Source organism: Corythoichthys intestinalis, chromosome 11 (genome assembly GCF_030265065.1).
Source record: "Corythoichthys intestinalis isolate RoL2023-P3 chromosome 11, ASM3026506v1, whole genome shotgun sequence".
NCBI classification, from domain to species: domain Eukaryota; kingdom Metazoa; phylum Chordata; class Actinopteri; order Syngnathiformes; family Syngnathidae; genus Corythoichthys; species Corythoichthys intestinalis.
Window position 1 is genome coordinate 40,663,277 of NC_080405.1, and position 27,338 is coordinate 40,690,614.

Below are 27,338 nucleotides of genomic sequence, written 5' to 3' on the forward strand. Positions count from 1 at the left end.
ACTCTTTTTTTTTCTTCTTCAGTGATCCATAGGGTTTTCATCCAAAATGATCGATAGATCAGATGATGGGTGTTCACCCAGGGAGTAGGTCATTGATTTCTAATAAGGTGCTAGATGACATGTGGTCTCACGCACTATTTTACCAACAAGCTCGTCATCCAATATGTCATGATTTCACCGTTGCTGTCAACTGGCATGATATTTAGTAGATAACCTTTTGTGCTGAAGGTGCATGCTGAGAGGCTATACTCTATATTAACAAAAGTATTGAGACACAGCAGCTGGGTTAAAAATTAGAGAATGTAGCTTTTTTTTTGTTTTTCTTTTTCTACTTAAACATAGTCACACCTCACTCAACCAACCTGCTGAAACAAGACACTCTCATTTTTGGGGGGCAAACTGACCTCAGTACATTGGTTAATCTCATATGTTTATTTATTTTTTTCCCGATACAAGCATACGAAAACTTTTTTTTTTCTACAGTTGAAAAAAAAAGGCTTTTATTGCCACTCCCAGTTTCAGTTTACTTGAACACTAAATATAAAACAAAAATGATTACGCATTGTATATTTGACCAAACAAAATATCATAATTTTTGGACTATAAGCCACTACTTTTTTCCCCCGCATTGAACCGTTTGTTTTTTTAGTCCGGTGTGTGGTTTATATGTGGAATTTTACACAGGAATGAGCTGCATTCTTTTAGTGTGGATAGCTCTGTGGTTTAGTGCGGTTTATATGTAGTGGATACCATTTTCTTCTAAAGATTTGGTGGGTACAGCTTATAATCAGGTACACCTGTAGTCCAAAAAATACAGTAATTCACAAATCCCAGTTGAATTATAAGACATGATGGGAAGTGCTGTTGAATAATTACTAACGCAAGCTGTAAAAACACAGTAAGACAGAGCATACAATAATTCTCAAAGTCATATATGCCGAGTTGTACGGCCTTTGTTTTTCATTATGAAATCTTCAAGTGATACTGCCACGGTCCATCTTGTGGTCAAAACCCGTACACCAGGATAATCAACACAATTCCGATTGAATACATTAAATTTACTGTGACTACATTATTGTACATTCATAGTCATGTCAAGTACTATTTTATTGGTGTTTAGAATAAAGCAAATTAAGTCATTTCATTAGGGCTAAGTTATGTTAACATCAGTGTTGTCACAGATTACTTTAAAAAGTAATTTAATTACTGATTACTGATTACTTCTCAAAAAAGTAATGTAGTTACTTTACTGATTACTTTATTATCAAAGTAAACATGTTACTTTAAAAGTAACTTATCAGTTACTTTTTACCAATTTTTCTCCTTTTGCTGCCTCAACATAAAAATGACAACAGAAAAATCTAATCACATGTAAATGAATTTTTCACGTAAGGCTTAATAAGAGTGAGCGGGGTTTAATTAATCGATGGAGTTGATTTCAACCACCATTGACTGCACGGAATTTGTTCAAATGTATTCCAACGACTAACTTAACCTGCGCTAACTCAAGATTAATGTCAAAAATTCTGAACTTCCCCTTTAAAATAAAGACTTAGCCATTAAAATTGTGTCTATAAAAGTTGTAGAGCAATAAAACAAACAATAAAAATGAATGAAATGAACAAGAATCCTGCTAAGTATTTCATAATGGGTCAAAATCATTTTTCCAACAGATCACGTGATTAGCACCTTAGAGACTGTCCTTTGCTATGCTTAGCCAAAACTACACCTAAAGAGGCAAGATAGATATTTAGAATTTCTTTAAACCTAAGCTTTCAAAAGCAACCAACAACAACAGAGCTTGAACCAAGGATTGAACGTGAACAGATACAAGATCGTACATACATCGAAGATATGTACATACTGTATTTTTCGGACTATAAGTCGCACCTGAGTATAAGTCGCACCAGCCATAAAATGCCCAACGAAGAGAACAAATAATATATATGTCACATCAGAGTAAAAGTCGCATTTTGGGGGGATATTTACTTAATAAAATCCAACACATAGAACAGATATGTCATCTTGAAAGGCATTTTAAAATAAAAATACAGTAGAGAACAACACGCTGAATAAGTGTACAGTATGATAATGTTATATGATGCATGAACAGCGAAATGTGAACGTGACCGATATGTTAACATAACATTGCTATTAAGAGTTATTCAGATAGCTATAGCATAAAGAACATGCTAACAAGTTAAGTTTAGTTTGAATGTAGAATATAAAACCTGTTTTCAGTCATTTCACTTTTTTTTGCCAAGTCCACGTGTTTGTTCATCGTGTTGATGTCTTCAGTGAGAATTTACAATAGTAGTGAAAATATATCAAACGCAGAAATGATGAGGTGTGTCCAAACTTTTTACTTTTGTTTCATGGTCATCAACATGTTTGCCCCGCCCCCTACTCCCACAAAAGTAAAACTCCGCCTATGATTACAAACTGTAACTATAAAACTTGCGTAATGGCTGGTTACAAACTGTAGAAGTGCTGGCTGTCTCGTTACCTTTAGGCTTTGTTTCGAGTTTTGTCATGTTGTGCTGTAATTCCTAGTGCTTCCATGAATTGAATGTCGAAGTTTTTAGCGGTCGACAGTCTTTTTGAGCCAGCACGGAGATATTTTTGTCCTCTTTACTGGACAGAAATGTGAAGTAATGGCTGCATTTTCAGTGAGCAAATGCATCCGTTTGTGGTATCTCTTGCCTTTCACTGTTAGCATTCTGACGAGGTATCCAGGATGTTGTTGACCGCCGTGGCAGACAGCGGTCACACAGCAACGTGACCCGTTTTGTATTTCTTTTTTAGACAAGAAAACGTGAGATGTGATGTAACTCCCAAACTCAAGAGCAATATTTTCTATTCAAATACTCTTCGTACATGACTGCAGTGTTTTTCATTCTACATACATTATGAGGCAACAACAGAATAGTAACGCACAGGCACTAAGGAAACTAACTTCAATCAGATTACTGGCTTCGACAAATTAACGCGTTAGTTTGCTCGTTACTGAAAGAAAGTAATCAGATTACAGTAACGCGTGACTGACAACACTGGTTAACATTATCATTTGTTTGAAGAGTTTGCTGAATCTGGCAGTGATAAAGAATTGGTAGAGAGGTAAAGTAGTCGGGCTAACTCAACAAGAAGTTATGATGACTTGATGTACCCCAATATTTTTGTCCATATGGTGCATGTACCATATTTTAGACAAATCCCAGACATCTTACTGTTTTAGACTTTTTGCAAAAGCATATGGCGGAAAACACTCAGGTGACTTGAAGTTTCGCTTTGAGATCCCCAATTTGGCCAAATTTCAAAATTGTCTGATATGCATATGTGATACATCATTTGAAAGTTTGAAATTTCAATTTTCTGGGGGAAGAACATTTTTGAACAGGAGGGCATTTAAAAAAAAAAAAAATTTAAACAGCAAAACCCTATCTGGAGGCGAGAACACGCGAGAGCAGAATTACAGACGCCATGACTTTAACGAGATATTATCGCGTACTTGTTTTGATCCAAAAACTCCATGTCGCATGTATCAGTGAGTGTCAAGACACAGCTGTGAATGGCCAAAGCTGGATTTTTTTGGGATTTTATGTGTGAAACATGGTCATATAACAAGGGCCGCGATGCAGAAATCGCAGACATCAAGGAGTGGTCGAGATGTTCTTTTTCATATATTTACCTTTCTAAACGTTTTTTTTTTTTTTTCTTCTTTTTTTGGATCGATTATTTATCATCAAACATAACGGAGAAAATGCGACAGTAAAAATAAAAATACAATTATGCGACAGTTATGAGGTCGAGATCCGTGACTTTTTTACAGACGCCATTTTTTTCATTGTGACATAATTTGTTTAGAAGTTTAAAATATGTGAGTGAATAATTTTTTAAAGCCGTTTTTTTTTTTTATACGAAATATGAGACATCAATGAATGATTCTAAGCTAAAAACGACAGACATTTTGAATAACAAATTTAATTAATTACCTTCGTTTTATAGCTGGGTTGAAACAAAAGCGGTTGCGCGACGTCTGTAAACGGGGGTTTTCAGGGTAAAACGGACAAATTAAAAATAGTTCAGGGGCTTCATGCACCATGAATCTGCTATGGCAGCATATAGACATATAGTTCCATTAAACGCAACAGTTGTTTTGGCTTGAAATACAGCAGTTTCTTTTAAAGAGGAGTGCAAGAGCAGAAACTGCTTTTTCAGTCTCGTCTGTGTTTTCCGCCATATTTTTAGCACTCATCATAGCGATTCAACAATGTCATCCGTTTCAAATCTCTATAAATGCATGTTTTTCAGGCTTCCTTAGTACTGGAGACCAGGCTGCTAAAGGAAACTACGGGCTGCTAGATCAGATCCAGGCATTGAGATGGATCAGTGAGAACATCGGCTTCTTCGGAGGGGACTCTAACCGCATCACTGTATTCGGTTCTGGCATCGGAGCTTCCTGCGTGAGCCTGCTAACCCTTTCCCACCACTCTGAAGGTACGTAGTGTGCTGTCAAAATTGGAGTGGGGGTTGAGCGTGCCCATACAGCTGTGGAGCTCCTTACTGCCTGCTGGCATGGTCGAATCTGGCAAAAGCAGAGAGACAGTCATTGAGTAATGCTACAGCATGTCGAATGTTGTACAGAGCAGGTGTTTGCATTTCAATTTCTGTGTTGTTCAATACCACGGGGAAATTCCACATGTGGGTCTTTAGATGCTTTGTTGCTTTTGCTTGTATCGCCCCACCTCCTTTTGGATGCTAGAGATGAACCTCCGTGTATAATGTTGTTTTGTGAACAAGATTAAAAACATGATGCACTTTAGAAGAGCCATTCAGTCCTGCTAAATGATTCGCACGCATGCACAAATAGACACGCGCACGCACACACCACTCTTAGAATTAGAATGTTGTTTATCCTCTGACTTAATGCTGTCTCGTGATGATATAGTACTCTCGCTGGCTGTTTTTTTTTCTTCATACTGAATGCAAAATGTGTGGTTAAACTGGACTCATAATGAGCATCCCTCATAGACATACTTCCCGAATGCATCATTGAATTAAGAGGGAGCCCTACTGCTTATAGGTAAATTTTGGCTGTGGGATCCATCCGTGAATGTCAACTCTCTGCTCTATCCCGCAGAGCCGTGCAGTAACTGCATCATTCTTAACCTTGAATTATTACCTTCACTCACATATTTACTCATTCTGTTGAAGTACTGTTGCTGTTTTGCATCCATTCCGTTGTAAAGTGATTTTTATGTTGTGGTTAATATCCTAATTGAGAATCTTAACATTTTACACCCATACACACATTTACGCTGCTTATAAAGCAGCCACTAACAAGGTGCTTTGGACACGCGTGGTTGGCAGCATATGATGCTTTAACTGGACGTAGCATAAAAGTGGATGGCATTAAATAAATACATCAACAAACTCATTTTTCTTTTTGCTAGATATGGTTGTTTTTCTCCCCCTTCAGTTTAAAATACGGGCTAAAATCGGCCTTTTAACTCCGACAAATCTTAAAGGGAACCTCGGACTTAAAGTCTTGTTGGCTCTAATAAGCCACAATTGTTATCTTTTACTAAAATATGTTATAAACACATAAAATATTGCCATTGATTTAAAAATGTTTTGACCTGCGCGCAATGGAAGTTCGGGGTAATGACGTACTTTGTCACTGTCAATACATGAACACTACCGTGTTCTGCAATTCCCTCTATGCGGCGAGACATCCAACACATACGCGCATTGGTTAAAAGCGGCGAGTACTTACTATTTGTGTTTTTATTGTGTCTTTTATTACCTTTTTATTACCTCATAATACTTTTTGCATGTTTTCCCCCCATACTTTTAAGCATTGTGTTTTCTTCTTGTAGCTTTAAAGCAGATTGTTGATCTGCTGACCACATTAGTCATGTAGCTAATTTAAACCACCCTTATTTGATGATAATTACGTTTAGGTATTTTCTTAAGGCATCTTTAGTATCTTTTATCTGTATGCATCTAAACAAAACAACCTAAAAGCACACAGTAGTACTTTGGGTGTCAAATTTGCCTCTAGTAGAACATTTCGCCGGGATAGTACATTTTGGCATTTTGTCATACTCTTGCCACATCTCATCCCGTCTTTCCTGTTCATTTTGCCTTTGCTGCTCGTTTTGTGAGTTATCAACAGTACTGTCATGCTCATTCATGTTTCTCTCGGGTTCGAATTTAAAGGGTTGATCAGATGACATGTTTATGTCGTTAGGGTCATACTCTGAGTGCCCGGCAGCGCAACCCAGTGACGTCACCGCCCTGCAACGTCAACAACAATGATGACCTACTAGTTAAACTCATTTTATAAATTGTATAAAAACAAAAACATCAAGAGGGGTTTTAATACCAAATTATTTTAACTCATAGTAACGTTTATCTTTTAAGAACTAAAAGTACAGTCTTTTTATCAGGGGATCCCTTTAAGAATTGATGATTAGTGATATATTCGCCGTAGTCCAATTTGCTTTAAAATAATAATAATTACCTCCATTTTATCAAATGGGTAATGGCTCCTTTTGGATTCTATTTTTACGATGAAAGCTGCTTTTATTCCTACTCTTTCATGCTATGCTTCATGTAGCATGTTATTATACTGCCAGTGAAACCATCTACTGCCTCCTAGTAAATGGGATATTACTGGTTGTGTCCTCCACCCTCAATACAAGTGCATGTAGCACTTGGTAAAAAAAGAGCTAATAAAAACTATAAAATAAACTTGGAAATTAGAAATAAAATGCCAAGACCTCCTGTTTAAACACAGCATTTACAGTATTTCTATATTTTTTTACCTTTGGTATTGAAATACAATGTTATAAACATACAGCAGTACCTTAAAAAAAATTGCCTCCATCTCATCTTTGTTTTTTTCCATCGCATCATATTGTCTCACAGTAGCCAGATGGGGCAGGTTGTTCCTGTTTCCAAGACAACACAGTAAACAAGAATAGAAAACATCCGAAGAGCAGCAAGGAAACCGAAGTGAAAATCCATAATTAAATAAATTACACAATGGCATGAACACTGCTAGTAGGTGGTATTTGAATAGTGATTTCTTATGTGTTAGCAGTCTGCTGGTTGTTAGGAAGAACTGTTATTCGTTGCGATTGGAAATTCACAGAGGGGAAATTCGTCATTGGTTTTCTTTAGGGTTGTTCCGATCATGTTTTTTTGCTCCCGATCCGATCCCGATCGTTTTAGTTTGAGTATCTGCCAATCCCGATATTTCCCAATCCGATTGCTTTTTTTTTTCCTCCCGATTCAATTCCAATCATTCCCGATAATTTTTCCCGATCATATACATTTTGGCAATGTATTAAGAAAAAAATGAATAAAACTCGGACGAATATATACATTCAACATACTGTACATAAGTACTGTATTTGTTTATTATGACAGTAAATCCTCAAAATGGCATTTACATTATGAACATTCTTTCTGTGAGAGGGATCCACGGATAGAAAGACGTAATTCTTAAAGGATGAATGTAACTTTGTATATTGTGACTAAATATTGCCATCTAATGTATTTGTTGAGCTTTCAGTAAATGATACTGTAGCCATTTAACTGTTCTGCCCAAATGCATGATGGAAAGTGCAACCATGACTGTGCGTAGTGGCACCAATTGATATATCTTCTCTGCGTTGGGAAATAACATAGGGTGTTAAGAAAAAGATCAACTACTACCTTTCTTCCCCACATTGCTTCCCACGATATTTCTAATTGTTGAGAGAGGGATTGTAAGGCTTTAGCCATGTAAGAAAAGGCTCCAAAGTTTACGCTGCCTTTTAGCTCTATATATAGGGAAAACGGCACTATTATAGATTGAACGCGATAATGCGTGAGTGGGTCGTGCAGTGCATGCGTTAATTGCGTTAAATATTTTAACGTGATTAATTTTTTAAAAATTAATTACCGCCGTTAACGCCATAGATTTGATAGCCCTACTTTAAGCCAAAACTAAAGACTCTGGATGAGTGTAAGACATTTTGTCTGTAACGTTAAATACAATTAGAAAACAATTTAATTAAAAAATATATATATTAAAAAAAGGCATGTCCGATATTTTTTTGCCGATTCCGATACTTTGAAAATGACATGATCGGACGATCGATCGGGACATCTTTAGTTTTCTTCATATATACGGTATTTTCACGACCATAGGGCGCACCGGATTAAAACACAAAGCGCTCCGCATTATTGGGTGCATGAAAACATACGCTAGCATGCACGTTAGCATGAGTCAGCGTTTTTTTTTTAGTTCAATTGTACTTGTTAAATAATTTAACAAAGTGCTCACATTAATCACTCCACAAATCAAAGTCCTCATCTTTTGTAACCGAATTGTACTGGCTAGGTCTTTATCAAGCACGGCAGCTTGCCTCTTAAAATCATTTTCAACAAGCATTTTCTTTTTGTTCCACGTAGGTGATACCCTTGAGTTTGAACTGGGCTTCGTAAGCGTGTCTCTTCGTAGAAGATGCCATTTTCAAGTCTCCTTCACCATAGCAATTAGGTTTATCCTAATGCACACACTCAAACGTTACAGCTGCTGGTGGGACACCCCCTATTAGAGGTGTGCAAAATTTCCGATTCTTAGATTATTCGCGATTCGGCCGTGGAAGATTCGAGAACGATTCACAAACATCCAAATTCCGATTATTGAAATATGCCAAGTAAAACAGAAGTACAACATACTCAGCGCGCCGCGCGGTCAATGAGGAGCGGAGCAAGGGTAGCTAAACATCATGCTTCTCATTACCCGGCCCCTCAGGTAATGCCAATGCTCAACTCACGGCTCTAGCTCAACTCATGCCACGAGATAAAAAACAACAACATACCTGACTGCTGCCGAAAAACTGCTACTATAATGTTACGGTAGATATCATTTATATAGGACTAGACGCGTTATAGATTCGGTAGCGTTAGCAGCACACCTACAAAAAGCTAGATGCGGCGTTAGTAAACAGCCGCCATCTTAAAGCAGTACACTTCCCTGCAAGGCTGTTGTAGCAAACTTTCCAAGCAAACCTAATTAACTTTTTATCTAAAATACTCCTAAATCAGTAAAATATTGACTTGAATCTATCTTTAAAATAGTTTTAAAACTTTCACATGTCGAAAGTAGACAAAAGGGAAATTATGGAATAACGGGAGCAATTTTAACAACTTAAATGGTTGATTCACAACATTAAATTAATTGAATGTAGTTTAAAGCTGCTGATACAGAATGGGGACTGGAGTTTTTTTTATTTACTGTTATTTTTGTATATTTGTTTACTGCTATATGTTAACTTGATACTGAAATAGTAGTTTGGTTTAGCCTGAGAGTATTTTTGAACAATTTCGGAACTAATGTACAAAACATTTATAAAAATAAATTTTAAAAAAAAAAAAATTAAAAAATAAAAAAGCAGTGGGGTGCATCAATAATCGTTTTATAATCGAATCGGAGCCTCTGAATCGTAATCGTAATCGAATCGTTAGATGCCCAAAGATTCCCAGCTCTACCCCCTATCACATGCAGCCTGCTCGTCAATATTTTGATCTATTTACAGTACCATTTTTGGCTGCCAATCCTACATTGTGCACCTTTAAAATCTAAATACAATCTCCATTTAGTGTGTTTTTTTGGGGTCACAGACAAATTAGACAGTGGTTACTTTACAAGATTACCGTTATCTGATTGTGTCAATGTTAGATGATACTAATTGCTGTTCAATGCTGCCCAGAGGATTTGTCGCAGAGTGGATGTAGCTAAACTTCCAATAGCAGATATTATGTTGTTCTATGCTTCAAAACAATATATTCATCAATTATTGGACCCAACGTAAACACTACAGTTTTTCTGGTGGAAAGGTCAAATGGCAAAAGTGTTTCTTTTAAGCCATTGAGCTGAAAAATAACCACTGGCATTTTTATAGTGTGTGATGGTGTGGGATAGTAAAAGAGGTATATCAAATAGTCCTGGACTAGTGAGGCCTATTTTAAGGTTGAAATGAACTCCAAAGTTTACATAAAATGTAGAATTTCAAGGTGTTTCACCATATTGTTACAATAGACCTTATTTTCATGCTGAGCACGGATCTAGACTGACATGCTATTGCGCCATGTGGGGGGGCATTTCAGACCAGGTGTTGGTAATTTGGCAGACACGAAAAAACGAGCATTGAAAGATGACAGTATTTGTTACTGGCAGTGTGAATACAGTGATCCCTCGTTTTTCGCGGTTAATAGGGACCAGAACCCACCGCGATAAGTCACAAACCGCGAGTCCCCCCCCCCCCCCCCCAAAAAAAAAGTATTATTATTTTTTGTTTCATTTTTTATTATTCAATGTATTTATTCAGATCTATCATTGGAAAGATACATATAAGACATTTTTTCCCCTTTTTCTCCAAAGTATAAAAAAAAACTTATATATATATATATATATATATACACTCACCGGCCACTTTATTAGGTACACCTGTCCAATTTCTCGTTAACACTTAATTTCTAATCAGCCAATCACATGGCGGCAACTCAGTGCATTTAGGCATGTAGACATGGTTTAAGACAATCTCCTGCAGTTCAAACCGAGCATCAGTATGGGGAAGAAAGGTGATTTGAGTGACTTTGAACGTGGCATGGTTGTTGGTGCCAGAAGAGCTGGTCTGAGAAACTGCTGATCTCCTGGGATTTTCACGCACAACCATCTCTAGGGTTTACAGAGAATGGTCCGAAAAAGAAAAAATATCCAGTGAGCGGCAGTTCTGTGGGCGGAAATGCCTTGTTGATGCCAGAGGTCAAAGGAGAATGGCCAGACTGGTTCGAGCTGATAGAAAGGCAACAGTGATTCAAATAACCACCCGTTACAACCAAGGTAGGCAGAAGAGCATCTCTGAACGCACAGTACGTCGAACTTTGAGGCAGATGGGCTACAGCAGCAGAAGACCACACCGGGTGCCACTCCTTTCAGCTAAGAACAGGGAACTGAGGCTTCAATTTGCACAAGCTCATCGAAATTGGACAATAGAAGACTGGAAAAACGCTGCCTGGTCTGATGAGTCTCGATTTCTGCTGCGACATTCGGATGGTAGGGTCAGAATTTGGTGTCAACAGCATGAAAGCATGGATCCATCCTGCCTTGTATCAACGGTTCAGGCTGCTGGTGGTGGTGTAATGGTGTGGGGGATATTTTCTTAGCACTCTTTGGGCCCCTTGGCACCAATTGAGCATCGTTGGAACGCCACAGCCTACCTGAGTATTGTTGCTGACCATGTCCATCCCTTTATGACCACAATGTACCCAACTTCTGATGGCTACTTTCAGCAGCATAATGTGCCATGTCATAAAGCTGGAATCATCTCAGACTGGTTCCTTGAACATGACACAGTCACCAGATCTCAATCCAATAGAGCATCTTTGGGATGTGGTGGAACGGGAGAGCCGCATCATGGATGTGCAGCCGACAAATCTGCACTGTGTGATGCCATCATGTCAGTATGGACCAAACTCTCTAAGGAATGCTTCCAGCACCTTGTTGAATCTATGCCACGAAGAATTGAGGCAGTTAATCAATTTTTTAAATTAATCACGTTAAAATATTTGACGCAATTAACGCACATGTCCCGCTCAGACAGTATTCTGCCTTTTGGTAAGTTTTACAGCAAGGCTTTTTGTGCTGTAACAGCGAACTCTTGTGGTCGCTTTGCGACATGGTTTATTTTTTTCTTGCCAGTTTAGCTGATGCCTACGTTGTAATGTTGTGCTTATATGATCCTTGGACAAGATTTGTCCGTAAGTATGGTTGTTGTAAAGAATGTACATATTATGTTAGTAAGCGAAATGTTCTATTTTTTGTATGAGACGCTTTTTGTTTATGTTTAGTGAACCTGTATAGCGTGCTAAGCTAACGTTGTTGCTAATGCAATGCTTGTGTACTTTTTTTTTTTGTAGTTTTATGACGGTCTAAAGAGGACAATGGTTTGAGGCTATTTTATTAATAAATCAATATATGTATATGTATATGTGTGTATATGTATATATATACATATATAGTTTTTTTTTTGGGGGGGGGGGCTAGTTTGCGGTTTGTCACTTATCGCGGCAGGTTCTGGTCCTTCATTGCGTGTCCACTCAAATCCGCTCCAGCTGCTCACTTCCACTCATTGAGTTGCCACAGCAACTGTTTAACAAGTTCAATGTTGATTGACGCATGCGGCCCTTTCAAGCTCGACTCTCTGGCAAGATCAAAGCTTAACTGTCTGTCAATCATCGTTTATTTTAATAAGCAACTCCAGTTCACTCTCTGACGAACGAAAGAGCAGGGAGATGGAGGGAAGGAGCGTGAGACTATGCGATCGGCTCAGGACAGCTCATCTGTTTTTTGTTTTAATTGAAAAACAAATCCGCGATGAACTGAGAGCGCAAAGTTTGAAGCGCAAAGTAACGAGGGATCACTGTATGTCAATTCCATTCACCGGCAATCAAAACGGTTACCTCTCATCACATTTAAATGTGCCACACTCACAAAGCTATAATAATGATAGTGATATATTCAATAAAACGTTGTCATTCACAGGCTTGGATGCCTCTGGAAGTTATCTTTCTGAAAACAAAATTACAGGAAAATGAAAATTATAAAAAATAGAGCGCTCTGTGTTTACACGCCAACTGGATGTTAAATTCCACCTTACTACGGACGCTCAAGTGTTGCGTGTGTAAAATTCATTCAATCATATGCCTATTCCTCTTCACTACCTTGCTGCTATGCCAGTTTCATTGTTGTTATTGTGCTTATCATATTCCTATTCTTTGCCATCACTGGGTTCCTTCTATCGTGGCATGAAAAAAACCCACAAAAAAGACAATAATAAACAAACACGCTTCTGAAGTGATTCATTCCGGATGTTTCTGAGCTGAAATCGCACAAGATTTACTGAGGTATAATGTCACCTTAGCAGTATATTATTCCCTAAAATGTTGGACTGTTTCCAAATTGAACAACCTCGAGCATTCGAGTGTTGAGGTGCCACTGCAGAGACAGTTTTGTCAAAGTGAATTGGGCACTCAGTAGAATATGATCCAATATGACAGCATTGGATACCCCCTCGTACACAGTATGCACTCGCGCGCATTCTCTTTCTTCCTCGTGTGGCTCAGATGCAGGATAATGAGGCCCAGGTTAGAGAGGTAAATCAGTGATGACACACTGTTCTGGAGCTCCCTGGTGTCCCGTGTGTGTGCGTGTGTATATGTGTGCATTTCTCTAATGACAGTAATCCCACTCGCACTGTACACAGGTTGTCATGGCTGCCTGCAGAGCGTGCTTTCTATGTAACACAAAGTCTTTTGGTGGCAATGTGACAACTTACTTGAGATGCTCCATGCACCTCCTGAAGCCTATTTAATAAGCTGGATCCTCCTATATCATCCTAGCCCTCCGGCCTCTCTTTGATTGCCTACTCCTCTGGCCTGGCCTTGGTGGTGTCTCCATGTGGGCGTGCCATTGGCTCCAGTCATAGGGTACATCCATCACAAGCCTTCCCTCCTCCCCTTTTGGCCCACAAGAAGGCTGGCCTGGTCATCCTCTCGTGAGGGCTGCATTTTTTTAGTCCCGGGTTCCTGCCCTTCCTCTTCCATCTAATCCCCTCTTCACTGCACCCATCTGTCTCCCTGCCTTCACAGACAGTAAAAGCATGCTCGGGCCACAGGCTTTCTCACTATGTGTCCCATGCCCTTTCTTTTCCCTCACTAGTCTGTAGGATGTGTAGTGTTTCACCATTAATAATATACCCTCCCTGTCTGCGGTGTGCCAAACAATCAACATGCACATCTGAGACTCAGGAAGCCGGAACGGTCATTAAAAGCTCAGCTTCCCTCGGCAGGAGAGTGTTTTTGACCAGCTTATTAAATGTAGATCAACAGTTGTGTTCCCACAGAGGGGGATCTTTGTCCCCTTCTTCTTCTTCTTGTCTGGCTTAAAAAAAAAAAGGCAGCTGAAGTTCAGATGCAAGGACATTAGTCAGGGATGAGGATTATCTAGCTGGCATCGCACTAATTCAAGATGCAATTTTTTTTTGTCCATCTCCCAATTATAATTGTTAGTGGTGTCAACAATAATTGATGCGGCGATGCATCCCGATGCGGGGCATGGACGATTCGATTCGGGCAACAAGCCGAATCGATTCAGCCCATTTTAAAATATATAAGTACGTTCAAAAATCTTCCCTGCGCAATTCCGGTGATGCAACGGATACAGCATAACTCTGGTCAAGTTTCCCACCAACCTCGTAGAAGCCAAAATGTCTCCAGATGTCTGCTTTCAATGTCTTAGGTGCATCCCTCTTTTTCCACTTCAGCCATTGTTATGTTATTTCCTATCTCTTAGAGGGTAGATCTTGTGCCCGAACCCGATTAATATTTTGGGCCCGACCTGACCCGAAATGTTAAGCATTCACGTTCGGGTCGGGCCACCGCGCCGGACTAATAAATTATTTAAAAAAAAAAAAAAAAAAAATGGGATAAAACCAAGAGCAAGCTCTCTGTATTGTGCATTTGCTTGTGCACGCACAAGAAAGCTGTGGGCCGCATATATATTTTTTTTTATATTAAACTTTCCCAGCGTTATTTCATTGTGTAAATGCTTTTATAATAATCATAAAAATATGTAGACTATTTAAACATTGAGAAAACTTGCGTTTTTTTCTGCCAACTGAGAATTCGTTACGAAAGACACTTTTATTTATGCACACAGAGGCAACACATATGTGATCCTTTTGAATCTTCTCCTCTGTGTGTCTGCGAAACTGCATGTTTTTTTGTTTTTTTTTATTTATTAAACTTTCCCGGCGTTATTTGGTTGTGTAAATGCTTTTATAATGATCATAAAAATATGTAGACTATTTAAACATTGAGAAAACTTTTTTTCTGCATTTTTTCTGCCAACTCGAAGAAATGAAAATAAATTGCTGCTGCTGTGTTGTTGTTTTTTTCTTTTCGCGTCACTCCAACCCAAAAAAAAAAAAAAAATCGGGTTTTTCGGGCTGGGCCTGCAAATCTAGTTAATAGATCGGGTCAGGCTTCAATACCAGCGGGCCGTGTCGGGTCGGGCTGGATTTTTTTAGGCCCGATCTAACCTCTATTGCACATATATAGTGGGCTAGGCCTACATTTTACTTTTGTTCTACATTGCAATTTAGCTGATGTTTTGTTTGCAACTGAACTGATCCCTGGATTGATATTGTGATAAATATGCTGCTGCACTACAATATTTTCATTGTCATTTTCTTTAATATTTACTTGAATATTTTTATTGATGGGTCGTTGTGACTAAAATATAGTGACTGTTATTACTGATTTTGCACAGGAGTTCAGATGTTGCACTGTGTGAAAGGCTGTGTGTAAAAAAATAGAGAAAGCCCTGGTCTCATTCAAAGCACTAATTAAATGCTGTGATGTTTTTTTTAATTATATATATCTGCAAGTATTTTCATTTGACTTCAGCCAGGAGTGACACAAGAGCCAATAAAAAGTTGTTTAATGTCTGACCGCTTGTGTTGCCTCAGGATTCACGAAAAATATGCTTTGTTTTAGAATTTTAATGCATCCCAGGCTTTAAGGCATCACGATGCATTGCCGAATCGAACCGAATCGAATCGTGACCCTCTGAATCGAATCGAATCAAATTGTGGCCCTCCGAATCGTAATCGAATCGACTCGTGAGGGCACTGCCGATGCACACCTCTAAAAATTATGATGTTTTTTTTTTTTTTTTTTTTTTATGTTAATGAGCAGATGATTAAAAGTAGAGCATGAAAAAAAATATGTTGTATGTAAGTTTGTGATAATATGTCGACTGACAACCAGTTGAATGACACAACTTTAAAATCTTGAAGGGGTCTGTATCGCTTTCACGGGCACTAATTAACTTTGAGGAGGGTGGCAGGAACCCTTTCACGCAGAAAAAAACTACAAATGTTCTGACTGCTTTACGGCATATGTCACTTCGCCCTACTCCCATTCATTGCAAAGACGGAATGCAAATGCTGCAAAGATGGCAGAGCAACAAGAGGCAAAAAGTTTTGTCCAAGGAGGGGAAAAAAAGAGAGGCTACCAGGATATACAGAATAAACATTTGCCTTGCTATCACTCGCTGGCGTGACGCCCCCTCCCACCGAACTCTTCAGCGCTGACATGTTCGGTAGGGTGGGGGGTTAGCCACAAGGTTGCTAACTGTCATATGCTATTGTTTAGCCACAACTGAATTCAGTTATGTTACCTTATTACTATTCATCCTTCACACAGCTGCTGGAGACAGAAATGTTGTTTACTCCATCTGCGGGCGACCGGGAGATTGAATTTTTGATTCATTGATGATTTTACAACACTGTTCGGGTGTGCGCTGGTTCTCATGGGAAACACAGTCTTACTTAAGGCAAAACACTACCGCTTTTGTCCACCGGAGTAGCTGAAATCGACTAAAACTGAAAAGCTACCAAGTGTCGCTTTAAGTAAGCTAGCGGAAGAGTCAGTGAGTGGACTTTTACAAGGGTTGCCAACTGTCCCTTTAAAAATTGAATTGTCCCGTGTCCAGAAACAAAAGTATGTGTGCTGTATTGACCTTTCAAGGGATGCGCTTTGTCCCGTAATATCATAAAACTCAAAAATAGTGTTTTATTTGTAGAATGAACGAATACCTGTTTAGTGCTTTACATGAATATGCAGGGAAGCGCATTCACTGTGTCTCTGGCTTTTTTGACCAATGAGCTGGCAGAACAATAACAATACAAAATCCTACGCATCTCATTGGTTGAGGTATTGTCGCTTACCATGATGAAAACGGAAGATAAAGAGTTTGGGAGATTGATGTTTGAGTGAAGCTTGAGTAAAAAGCATGTTGAAAATAATCATTTGTTTTCTTCTTCTTATCATTACATTATTTTCACCAATTTTTTGTCAATTTTTCATCTGCGAAAATGTCATTGCGGACGTCTTTAAACGCACCTAAATTGTAAAAAAAAAAAAAAAAAAAGTTCACCTCAGAATTTGTTGGCACTTTTTTAAAAAGTATTTTTTTTAATGGCCAAAAAAACACAAATACACAAAAAAGGCTGAGGACCTTCAGGGTTAAATTATACAGTTTTTAAATTTAGCAGGACAAATGTTAATTTTAGTCTAGTATTTTTTTTTGTATTAAAAATATTTTGCCAATAATTATTATTTTTCCATGTGCTTATATCACTCAAATATGGACCTAATTGATTCAGGTTTGAGTAAAATTATTGTAATATTATAATTGTTTTTTTTTTTTTTTTTTTTTTTAAATCACTTTTCACGTACAAAAATATAATACAAGCATGACGGTTATTGGGGCGGCCGATTCTATCAATGAGATGTCCCTAATTTTTTTTTTTTCATGGAGTTGGCAACCCTAACTACATATTACCCGAATCTATGAATAAAAGCCGTGTAGGCCTAAATGCTGCGAACGTGGGGACAAAAGCTGATGAAGTTGCCATTGCAGTGTTGAAGTGCTGTAAATTTGTGGCTTGCTAATCTAAAAGAATCTTACGTTAGCAGTAGCATCGTGGGATTGTGCAACCCTGCTGACTGTGTATGACTACTAGGTAAACAAGATACATTTCCCACAAAAAATGTGACTTATAGTCAGGTGCGACATACGTATGTTATTTTTGTTAATTATTATTATTTAGTTTGGGGTGTTTTCCGTTTTGAGGCATTTTTCACCTCCATCAACTTAAACTCCAGAGTAAGCAGTCCCTAAGGTGACATGGAAGAAGAAGAAAAAGAAAGGAGGGGGGGAGTTGCAGTTAAAAAGAAAACAAATAGAGGTCAAGGCAAAAAAAAAAAAAAAAAAAAAAAAAAAAAGATATTTTCACACTGAAACAAAAACATTTTTTTTTACATCAAAGCAAAAAAATAAAAAATAAACACTGAGACTGTGTTTTCTGCATTTGCTGTACATCCATCGGTAACCATGTAGCTTTCCGGAGTAGCCTATAGCAATTGGTTGCCTATGAAGTCATCAAGGACCGCCAAATCACAGAACGTTTTCCGACGAAAATGTCCGGTTGAGTTTAGGATTCACTTCAAATGTCTTCTGCTTAGTTGGACACCCTTAATATAAAGAAACGATCTTATGTCATTATGTTTTAGGCCTATTTCAAAGTAAAACTCAATTAACCGGCCCCAAGGGTGAACAAGCTCCATTGCCATTGTTTACCTGGAAATTGAGCTGGACAATGCACATTTAAAAATACCAGAATTTTTTTGCTTTTATGCAAAAAAAAATGTTTTGCTTCATGTAAAAAAATGTTTTGTTTTTTGTTTGGCCCTCAACTTTTTCTTTTTTTACTTCCGTGTCATTTTATTTTTCGGGGCATTTTTGTTTTTTTTTTTGCTTTAACAGAAAAACAAATTCTGTGTCCCTTTCGGGGCACTTTTCTTTTTTTTTTCAACGTCAACTTAATTTTTTTTCCTCTGTCTTTTTTTCCTCTTCCATGCCCCCTTAGGGGCTCCGTACCAGAGCGATGAATAGTCCGGAAAATTACTTAACCCCTTCACAGCTGCTGTAGGACATGACGCGTTTGCATCTTTCAACCAATAAATACTTATAAGAATTATTAATAAGAATTTAGTCGCTATTGCCACTTCTGGGAGATGACTGGCTGAAACTTTACCCATTGAAATCAAATAATGAGGTTTAGCACGCCCTGTTTGCTGTTTTTGGTTCTTTGAAAATGGCTGGGACATAACACAACTTCAGAAAGGCAAACGGAAGTGCTAATTTCTTATCAAAAACACTATCATTAAAAATAACCAATAAAAGTATCAAATATCCCCGACCAAAAAATTGCACTTTGTTCTGGTCTTTGAGTAGAGTAAAAATCAGCGATTTTTTTTTTTTTTTTTTTTTTGCCCGGCAATAAAAAAATGCAGGTCTGAAAGGGTTAAATGGTGATGTCCAGGCATTTTTTTTACAGTATTCTTTATAAAAACCAAAGTCCCTTAAGTTTTGTACTACAATTATAAATAATGGAAGCATACAAAAAAAAGTTGTGAATAACTTTGGACTTTGCCTCTATTTCCAAGCAAGAATAATAACGCCAATGGTTCTCTTTCAGCATTCAAACAATGATTGTTTGCTTCCAGGCATCTGTTTCCACATCACATATTGATAAGATAACACTTTGATTGATCCTTCATATCTGCACGTGTCCAGACAGACGTGCAGTGCACAGGCTGGAGGGACTGGATGCAGAGACACTGAAGGTCGTTTTTCTCCCCTCTCTTCCTGTAAGCAATCAGGATAAAAGCTCTGCTTGTGAGGAAGTGCTTCTATTTTAATGGAACATCTTGGAAATTAAAGACAGCTAGTGTGGAGGATCCTTCATGCCAATGTCAGCTTTCATTTTTATTAAGACTTCTGGGTTATTGGGGACCATAAAATGTGCGTGCTAAATGCGCTGGCTTTATTACACTAGTGCAACACGTGCCATGTCTTTTGAAATTCAAGACACCACTTGGCAAACAGTGCAATCCCTTGAACCCCACTATGGGGGGAAAGAAGCTTAGTTGTCAGCAAAGTGTGACACTTTTCTTAATATGTGTGAATGATGCCTACATCTTGGCTTAAAAAAACAAGACAAAGAAAACTGGATTAGACGTACTGAAATATTTAAAACATGTGCAGCGATTACTTTAATGGCTTTTCTATAGTATCTCAATCCTTCTGATGAATGCACTTTGCAAAGGATGTGACTTAATGTGTAAGTGATGTATTACTATACCGTTTCACTGCACTGATTAGGTGGAAACACAGGCTTCAGTGAGAGCGACTTAGTAAGTGTGATGTAATGACGTACGCACACTTTCATGCCTCTTGTGCTTGGAAATGAATGGCATAAATCTAATTGCCGCTGCTTTACTGTGTTTGTGCCAAATTATGTTATTTTAGGAATATTTGGTGTGGCATACTGTAAAATGATTGCTTTTTACTTGTTGGAATTGGAAAAACTGTATTAAAATTACCGTATTTTAAAAAATATAATTCATTGATTAAATCTAGCTAATTCCACACTTCTATTATTAATATCTGGCCATGGAAACTTAAGCATAATTATAGCCAACCACAAATAATTGCTCTGCTTTTCAGACATTAGATTGCAAGAACTAGACAACTTTCTTGTCAATTTAAGTGCCCTCTTCTATGTTTTTTCATTCACCTTGATCAAACCAGTGATCTTATTAATCCAATTTCAAATGACTTTGTTGTCCCAAAAAATTTAGCCCAAATCAATGTAACTAAAGCCGAATAGTAATTTTGTCATTCTTAACTTGACTGTGACTGTTTCAATCACATATTTGTTTTAGTGCTGTCAAATTTATCGCGTTAACGGGCGGTAATTAATTTTTTTCAATTAATCACGTTAAAATATTTGCCGCATTTAACGCATGCGCGGAATGACCCGCTCATGCATTGCCTCATACAGATTACAATGACGCGTTTATTTTGCACATTAAGAGCTAAGAGGCAGAGAAAGGCGAGTGGACACTGGCGTTCATTCGACCGCGCCATTTATTGGCATAAGCTTCGGCAAATTCACAACAAACATAAGTATCATTTAGTGAAAGCACAACAAAAATAGTATTCCTATCTCTCAAAAAAAAAAAAAAAAAGTTCATTCCCAATCAAAATAGCTATGCAAAATACACATAAAACTTACTCAAACTTCTGTCAAACTCTATTCAAACATTTTGCTTAGCTCAACAAATACACTGGATGGCAATATTTAGTCACAATATACAAACTATCAGAGGTCTCGTACGTTGTGAAGCCAGCACTCAAATGACTGTTTACAATGTATGGACCAGTGAACAGGGAACTACGGCATCAGTCGAGGGACAAAACACACTCATTGGCTTGATTTCTAAGTAATTTAAAACTCGCCATTGACACCTTGTGGTGTATTTCAATCACTACTTTACATAGTTAAAGACACTGTGGAAGAACAGCAGGGAGCCTATGTGACGTCACCACTCGGCGACGTCAACAATGGCGAGCTACTCGTTTATTTTTTGATTGAAAGTTTTACAAATTTTATTAAAACGAAAACATTAAGAGGGGTTTCAATATAAAATTACTATAACTACCGTAATTTCCGGACTACAAACCGCTACTTTTTCCCCTCATTTTGGGTCCTGCGGTGTGTGCAATGATGCGGCCAATTCGTGTATTTTTCTGACGGCCACCAGGGGTGCTCGAGCATGGAATGTGGGAGTGAGACACGTGGAATATATGTGTCGAGGAAGACGCTAGTTTGCACTACTACCGGTAGTTTAATTTTGTGCGTTGTGCAAGAATAGAGGTGGCGGACCCTCGTCTTTGTGCATCAGTAGAATTGGCAGACCTGCATCATGGAAAATGCTAGAAGAAATTAAGTTGGCCATCCGAGTTGTATGGGAAGCTTTGATGACGAGCGGCGAGAGATCGTTTGCCAAGACTCGCCGCATGCGAAGAGCAGCTTTTGCACAGGTTTGCCAGGGGAGCCTGGCAGCGTGAAGCGCTGTGAAAGAGTCCGCCATCACCAACGGGTTTCGAGAGGCCATTCTGCTGCGTGACGATGCGAGGAGGACGGCACAGGCTGGGAGTGAATATGCCTCATTATGGGAGACATTGAAGGCGACGGCGAAGGAGAGACTGAGTAGGTGCGTGGCGAAGTGCATCTGAGCGTCTTCATATCTGACACTGAGGGTGAAGACTTCCATGGTTTGAATGCACAGGAGGAAGATGAAGATTGCTAACAAAGACTTTTAGGTTTTTATTAACCAGCACAATTAGTGCTGCACTGCCATGCTGATGCTCTGTAACTTCCGTGCCGCTGCTATATAACTGCCGTGTTTGCTGGCGCTGTTTGGAACGAAAAGTTAAGGTTTGTTATTAAAAGTTTGAAAATTGTATTTCTTTGTCAATGTCTCTTGTTACTAAGTGGGCACACGCGGCTTATAGGCAGGAGAGGCTTATGTATGTACAAAATGGTTTTTCCTTTAAAAATGTACTGGCTGAGGCTTGTAATCAGGGGCGCCCAATAGTCCGGAAATTACGGTAACTAACATTTATCTTTCAAGAACTACAAGTCTTTCTATACGTGGATCCCTTTAACAGAAAGAATGCTAATAACGTTAATGCCATCTTGTGGATTTATTGTTATAATAAACAAATACAGCACTTATGCACAGTATGTTGAATGTATATATCCGTCTTGTGTCTTATCTTTCCATTCCAACAATAATTTACAGAAAAATGTCATATTTTAGAGATGGTTTGAATTGCAATTAATTATGACAAATTAATTTTTAAGCTGTGATTAACTTGATTATAAATTTCAATCGTTTCACATTTCTAATGTTTTGGTCTATTTCATTATTGATGTATATGTAATACAGTTTCATATACAGTTCATCTCTGTATAACCAGCTTGGGCTTCACAGAATTACATTGATATTTATTACCCATGTTACTGCTAATGTCTCTGCTTACAATGCTTGAAATTCTACTCACAGAGCACAATATTTCAAGGTGTAATAGAATTGTAATGAATGTTACTGGCATGACTTCACTAAGAGCACGAATCGACATCCCTTTAAGGCTCCATGTGTTATTTAACAGCACACATCCGTGCCAGTGACTGCTGCATTGTTTTTGGCATGTATTTAAATCACAAACACATACGTGGCAGAAATAGGACCGACAACAATGTTATTGGAACTCTAATCAATATTCCTCTGTAAATCACGCTTAAACAGTTGCTGGATTTAAAGTACAAATTACTGCAAGCTTTCAGCCTCTGCCAGTCATTAAACATGGAGTTTGAACACAGTCTCTTCCAAGATGCTTGGTGACCTCAGAATTGTTCCAGGATAGAATTGAATAGTAAAGGATTAAAATAAACATTCCCATTGTGAAATTTGTCTTTTAAACTTTGTCTGTACAAGTTTTTAATAACATGTTAAAGGGAACCATGGACAGAAAGACTTGTAGTTCATAAAAGATAAATGTTAGTATGAGTTATGATAATCTGATATTCAAACCCCTCTTAATGTTTTTGTTTTTATAAAAAATTTAAAAAATTGTTTAACTAGTCGATCGCCATTGTTGTTGCACTCTGGGCAGTGACGTCACTGTGCCGCGATGCCATACTTCCACAGTGTCACTCAATAGGTACAGAAACATGTCGTAGGTTCTACCCTTCCAATTTGAACCCAAGCGGAAAAGTGATGAGCAGGACTGCACTGTCGATATTTCACAAAACGAGCAGTATAAGCAATTAAAAGAAGGTATCCAGCAATATTCGAACCCACGTTTCCTTTGCGACAGACATGCGTGTTGACCACAGAGATTATACTTCAGCATGATTTTGGATTCATGATTTTCCTTATAAAGCAGACGGGACCCAGACGTGTTGTCTGTCTGTGCGGTAAAACTTGAAAGGGAAATGAAACTGAAAGGAATGTGTGGCTGGCTGGACCACGGAATTAAAAAACGTGGCTCATTTCAGACAACAAGCAAACAACAAGAACATAAGGATTGTGTAAAAGGGTTCATTCAACACGCGATCGTGAAAAGGAAGACACTAAAAGGGTTAGTGACAGGTTGGGATCAATAAAAAAAAAAAATTTAAAAAGGGGAAAACCGCAGTTAGAGGCGGACAAACGAAAAAACAAGGCAATGATGCAACTAGCAATGAAGGGATATACAAATGGTTAAATAGCAGCAAGTCAATATCTCGGCAAGCCGCCTAGGATCGGTTTAAAGACACTGCTGTTGAGCTAGAATTGTATGCAGGTACAACATTGGGAACTCATCCTACAGCTCTGTAACAAAACAATCTAACCAGCAGCAGAATGTGACAAAATCATGTCAGTCGTCATACAAGCTTTGCTTGCTAGCAAGCACAGCTATTGTCCCAGTTGAGCCTAACCGAGCCATCACCCCCAGTGTGCTTTGCGCACGTAAAACATGGCGCCATCTTTTGGTCAACAGATTTACTAATTATTATAGTTATTAAATGAATGGCAATAGTATATGTGTTTCTAACAACATATTTTAGTAAAAGAGAACAATTGGGGGTTATTGGAGCCCACAAGTCTTTAAATTAGAACTACCAAGGGTGGTTCAGTTGATACAAATCACTTTTGTTACTAGACAAGGGTAATCTAACGCTAATCAGCATATCTTTTGTGAGCATTGAGGTCCTCATTAGTCATTCCCATTCACACTCTCAAAACCACAGGGTTGGATTGTTCCAATTAGTATCTTGAGTGTTTGCAGCGCAGGGCTGCCTTGGCTTTGTCGGACAGTGGACCGCCTAGGCAGACAGGGCGGGCACCCTTTTAACGTAAGTGATCGGGAGGGGTGGAGTGTACACAAATCAGCCATGTGTAGTGTAGAACCAAGTATTTGTAAGAATCCCTTGTGAGTGTGAGTATGTTGGCATCCTATTCTATGCCACCTGATCGCTAATCCTGACATTTGGCACGTTTACATGGAGCCAAATATTCCAATTACAATCGGAATATTTGTTCAAACCGAATAAATGTGTTCCATATAAACACCTCATTCGGAATGAACAGGCCCAAACCGAATGGAATTTCATTCCGATTCACAGGGGTGGAATAATCCTTTTCCCAAACCGATTAGAAGTAAAATTATATCATGTAAACAGGGAAGCGGAATGGTGTCTGGTTGCGTTCTTTCTGCACATGCTCCGTACTGACGTGGTGACGTCACTTTGTGACGTAAGTAATGTCGCTTGCAACATGGCTTCCAAGCACAGCGCACCTAATTGGAGTCCGGCGGAAAGATTGTATTTAATTCAAACTTTAAAAGAATTGAATATAATTGCTCGCTTAGACGGGCGTAAAACGAGGAACAGTGAACTATTTAAAAAAGTTCACGAGAGGTTACACGAAGCCGGAATAGACCGGAGTGTTGACCAGATTAGAAACCGGTGGAAAACCGGCTACTACAAGGCAAAAGAGCAAAACAGCAGAAGCGTATACGACCCCACAAACACAACAAGTGGGTTACAGTTAAAACAGCAGCACTCCGACGATCGATCTCCATGTTTTGCAACGTGACGCTTTGTTTTGATTAATCTGCGCATGTCAGACGGCAGTTGTCAAACGTCCTTTCGGAATAAAGGCAGTCACATGTAAACGCCGGATCGGAATAGATGAAGTGACATGTAAACAGCTGATCTGAAATTTCTATTCGGAATGATTTGAATCGGTATGAATAAAAGTCAGCATGTAAACGTGGCTACTGAGTTTTTCAACTAGTGTGTGTCTGATTGCACCTAGTCCTGCGTGAATCTCATCAGACATGTGATAGTCCTGCCGATGAGTGAAAATGCCATGCGGGAGCCACCCTAGGGACACGGCCCTTTCACAGCCAATCGGGGGGGGGGGTGCTCCCCATCCCTCCTCCCGCAGCCCAGCAAGGGGGCCGCCATCATCTCCCCGAGATCCAGGGTGGTCCCTCAGGCCATCCATGCCCCCATCAACCAGCCTTCAGGGTTGGGATGAGGGGACGCGCCACCACCCAGCGTGGGGTGGCGTGGCTCGGTGGTAGAGTAGTTGTCCCCAAACCCAGAGATTGTGGGTTCAATTCTCCGCCCTGATGAACTCGTCTAAGTGTCCTTGAGAGAGACACTGAACCCCACGTTGCTCCTGGTTGCTGCGTCACCAGTAGGTGGATGACGAGATAGTGTAAAGCGCTTTGAGCGCCTTCAAAGGTGGAAAAGCGCTATATAAGTATAACACCATTTACCCCCCCATGCAAATAGTTTCTCGTTAAATCACATTAATTTAGTTGGCATATTACATCACATAATATAGTCAAACATACTATATTTAGAAACAAAACCTCTGAATTCACCTTATTGTATATCTTTACATCCTTGGCTTTATGCTAGTCTCATCAGAACAGCCAACATCAACTTTATCTTTAAAAATCAATATATGGATTTCATTCTAAAGGACCAAGTCACACTCCTCTGTGTCATGCTACCTCCTCTTACGTTTATCAAACCAAGTGGAGAAGTTCCCGGGAAATGTGTGCTCTCATTTACAGATGCATCTTGAAATATCGGCATGTAATTTAAGGTCAATGTGAATGCTGCCCCAGATTACCCTGCCGTCCAGAGTAGAGAGGGAGGCCAGTAAGCTATGTACATGGAGGATGTATATAAGCGGTGCTACAGCTCTACCTTAACTTTCACATTACAGCTCACTGTGACCTTTGAAAATAACACGTGTGAATTCGCTCTGAAGTGAGACCCCCCTAGGAACTTCCTTTTATGAAATGAAAACATCCAAAATGTCCTCTCTCACTGCTCAAGGTCCATACACCTCTGGATCTGACTGTGTATAGGTAACTCTCTTGGTGCGGTCTTCCATTGACAGCAGACTTTTTACAGGAAATGGATGCTAGAGCTCGGAAAAAGAAAGATAGCTGCATATAGGCACATGTCTGTGGCAGCCATTATTGTGCAAATCCAATGTGGTTGAAGGAAAACTGAACAATTGTCAAAAAAAAATGAATAGAACCCATTTCTGAGCTGTCAAAGGGGTTTGGCATTTCGACACTGAAAAGTTATCAGAGTGTTTGGTGTGTTTGATTTGCCTGTTTGCTGAAAAGGTGTCTCTGCGTATCACAGTGTGAAAAACAGGTGCGCAAGATGAGAGAGTGGGGTCGTTCATTGTCAGGTGCTGAATTCTTCTATTTGAAATGACAAGTGTGATAATTAAATGGGGGAGTCCATCTCATGTCATAGGGATTAGAGTGTTTAGTAATGCTCCTGCTTTAATCCGTTCCATATATTGTGACTGCCATTTTGTTAGGGAAGCTGAATGTTTCTTAAGAGACCCTTGCCACATTTAAAGTCAATATTTTCAGGAGGATGAAGGCATTCTCCACTTTTTAGATGCATTCTTAAAATTGTCACATACAAACCCACATTCTCCCCTACGGACAATACTGAGTCTTTAATTAACCCAACATGAAAGTTTTTTTTTTTTTTTTTTTTTTTGCTTTACGGTGGGATAAAGCAGGAGCACCCTGAGGCAGCCCACACATCCACAGGGAGAACATGTAAGCTCAAGACAGAAAGACCAGAGAAGACTCATTAAGATACATGTATTATTCAATGAGAAATTAGCAAAAATGTCAGAGAAATATCAAGAAGTTAACCAAAATTAAATATATATATTAACATCCATAGGCTTGTCAT

The 27,338-nt window shown here is 38.9% G+C and overlaps 1 protein-coding gene across 2 annotated transcripts in view; it reads left to right on the forward strand.

Moving 5' to 3' along the window:
* Positions 1–27,338, forward strand: part of nlgn3a (neuroligin 3a) — a 431,355-nt gene that overhangs the window by 263,453 nt on the left and 140,564 nt on the right. For both annotated transcript variants that reach the window (XM_057850147.1, XM_057850148.1), the window contains one exon: positions 4,312–4,497. In XM_057850147.1, the coding sequence (XP_057706130.1) occupies positions 4,312–4,497 (186 nt within the window). The remainder of the gene's footprint in view (positions 1–4,311; positions 4,498–27,338) is intronic.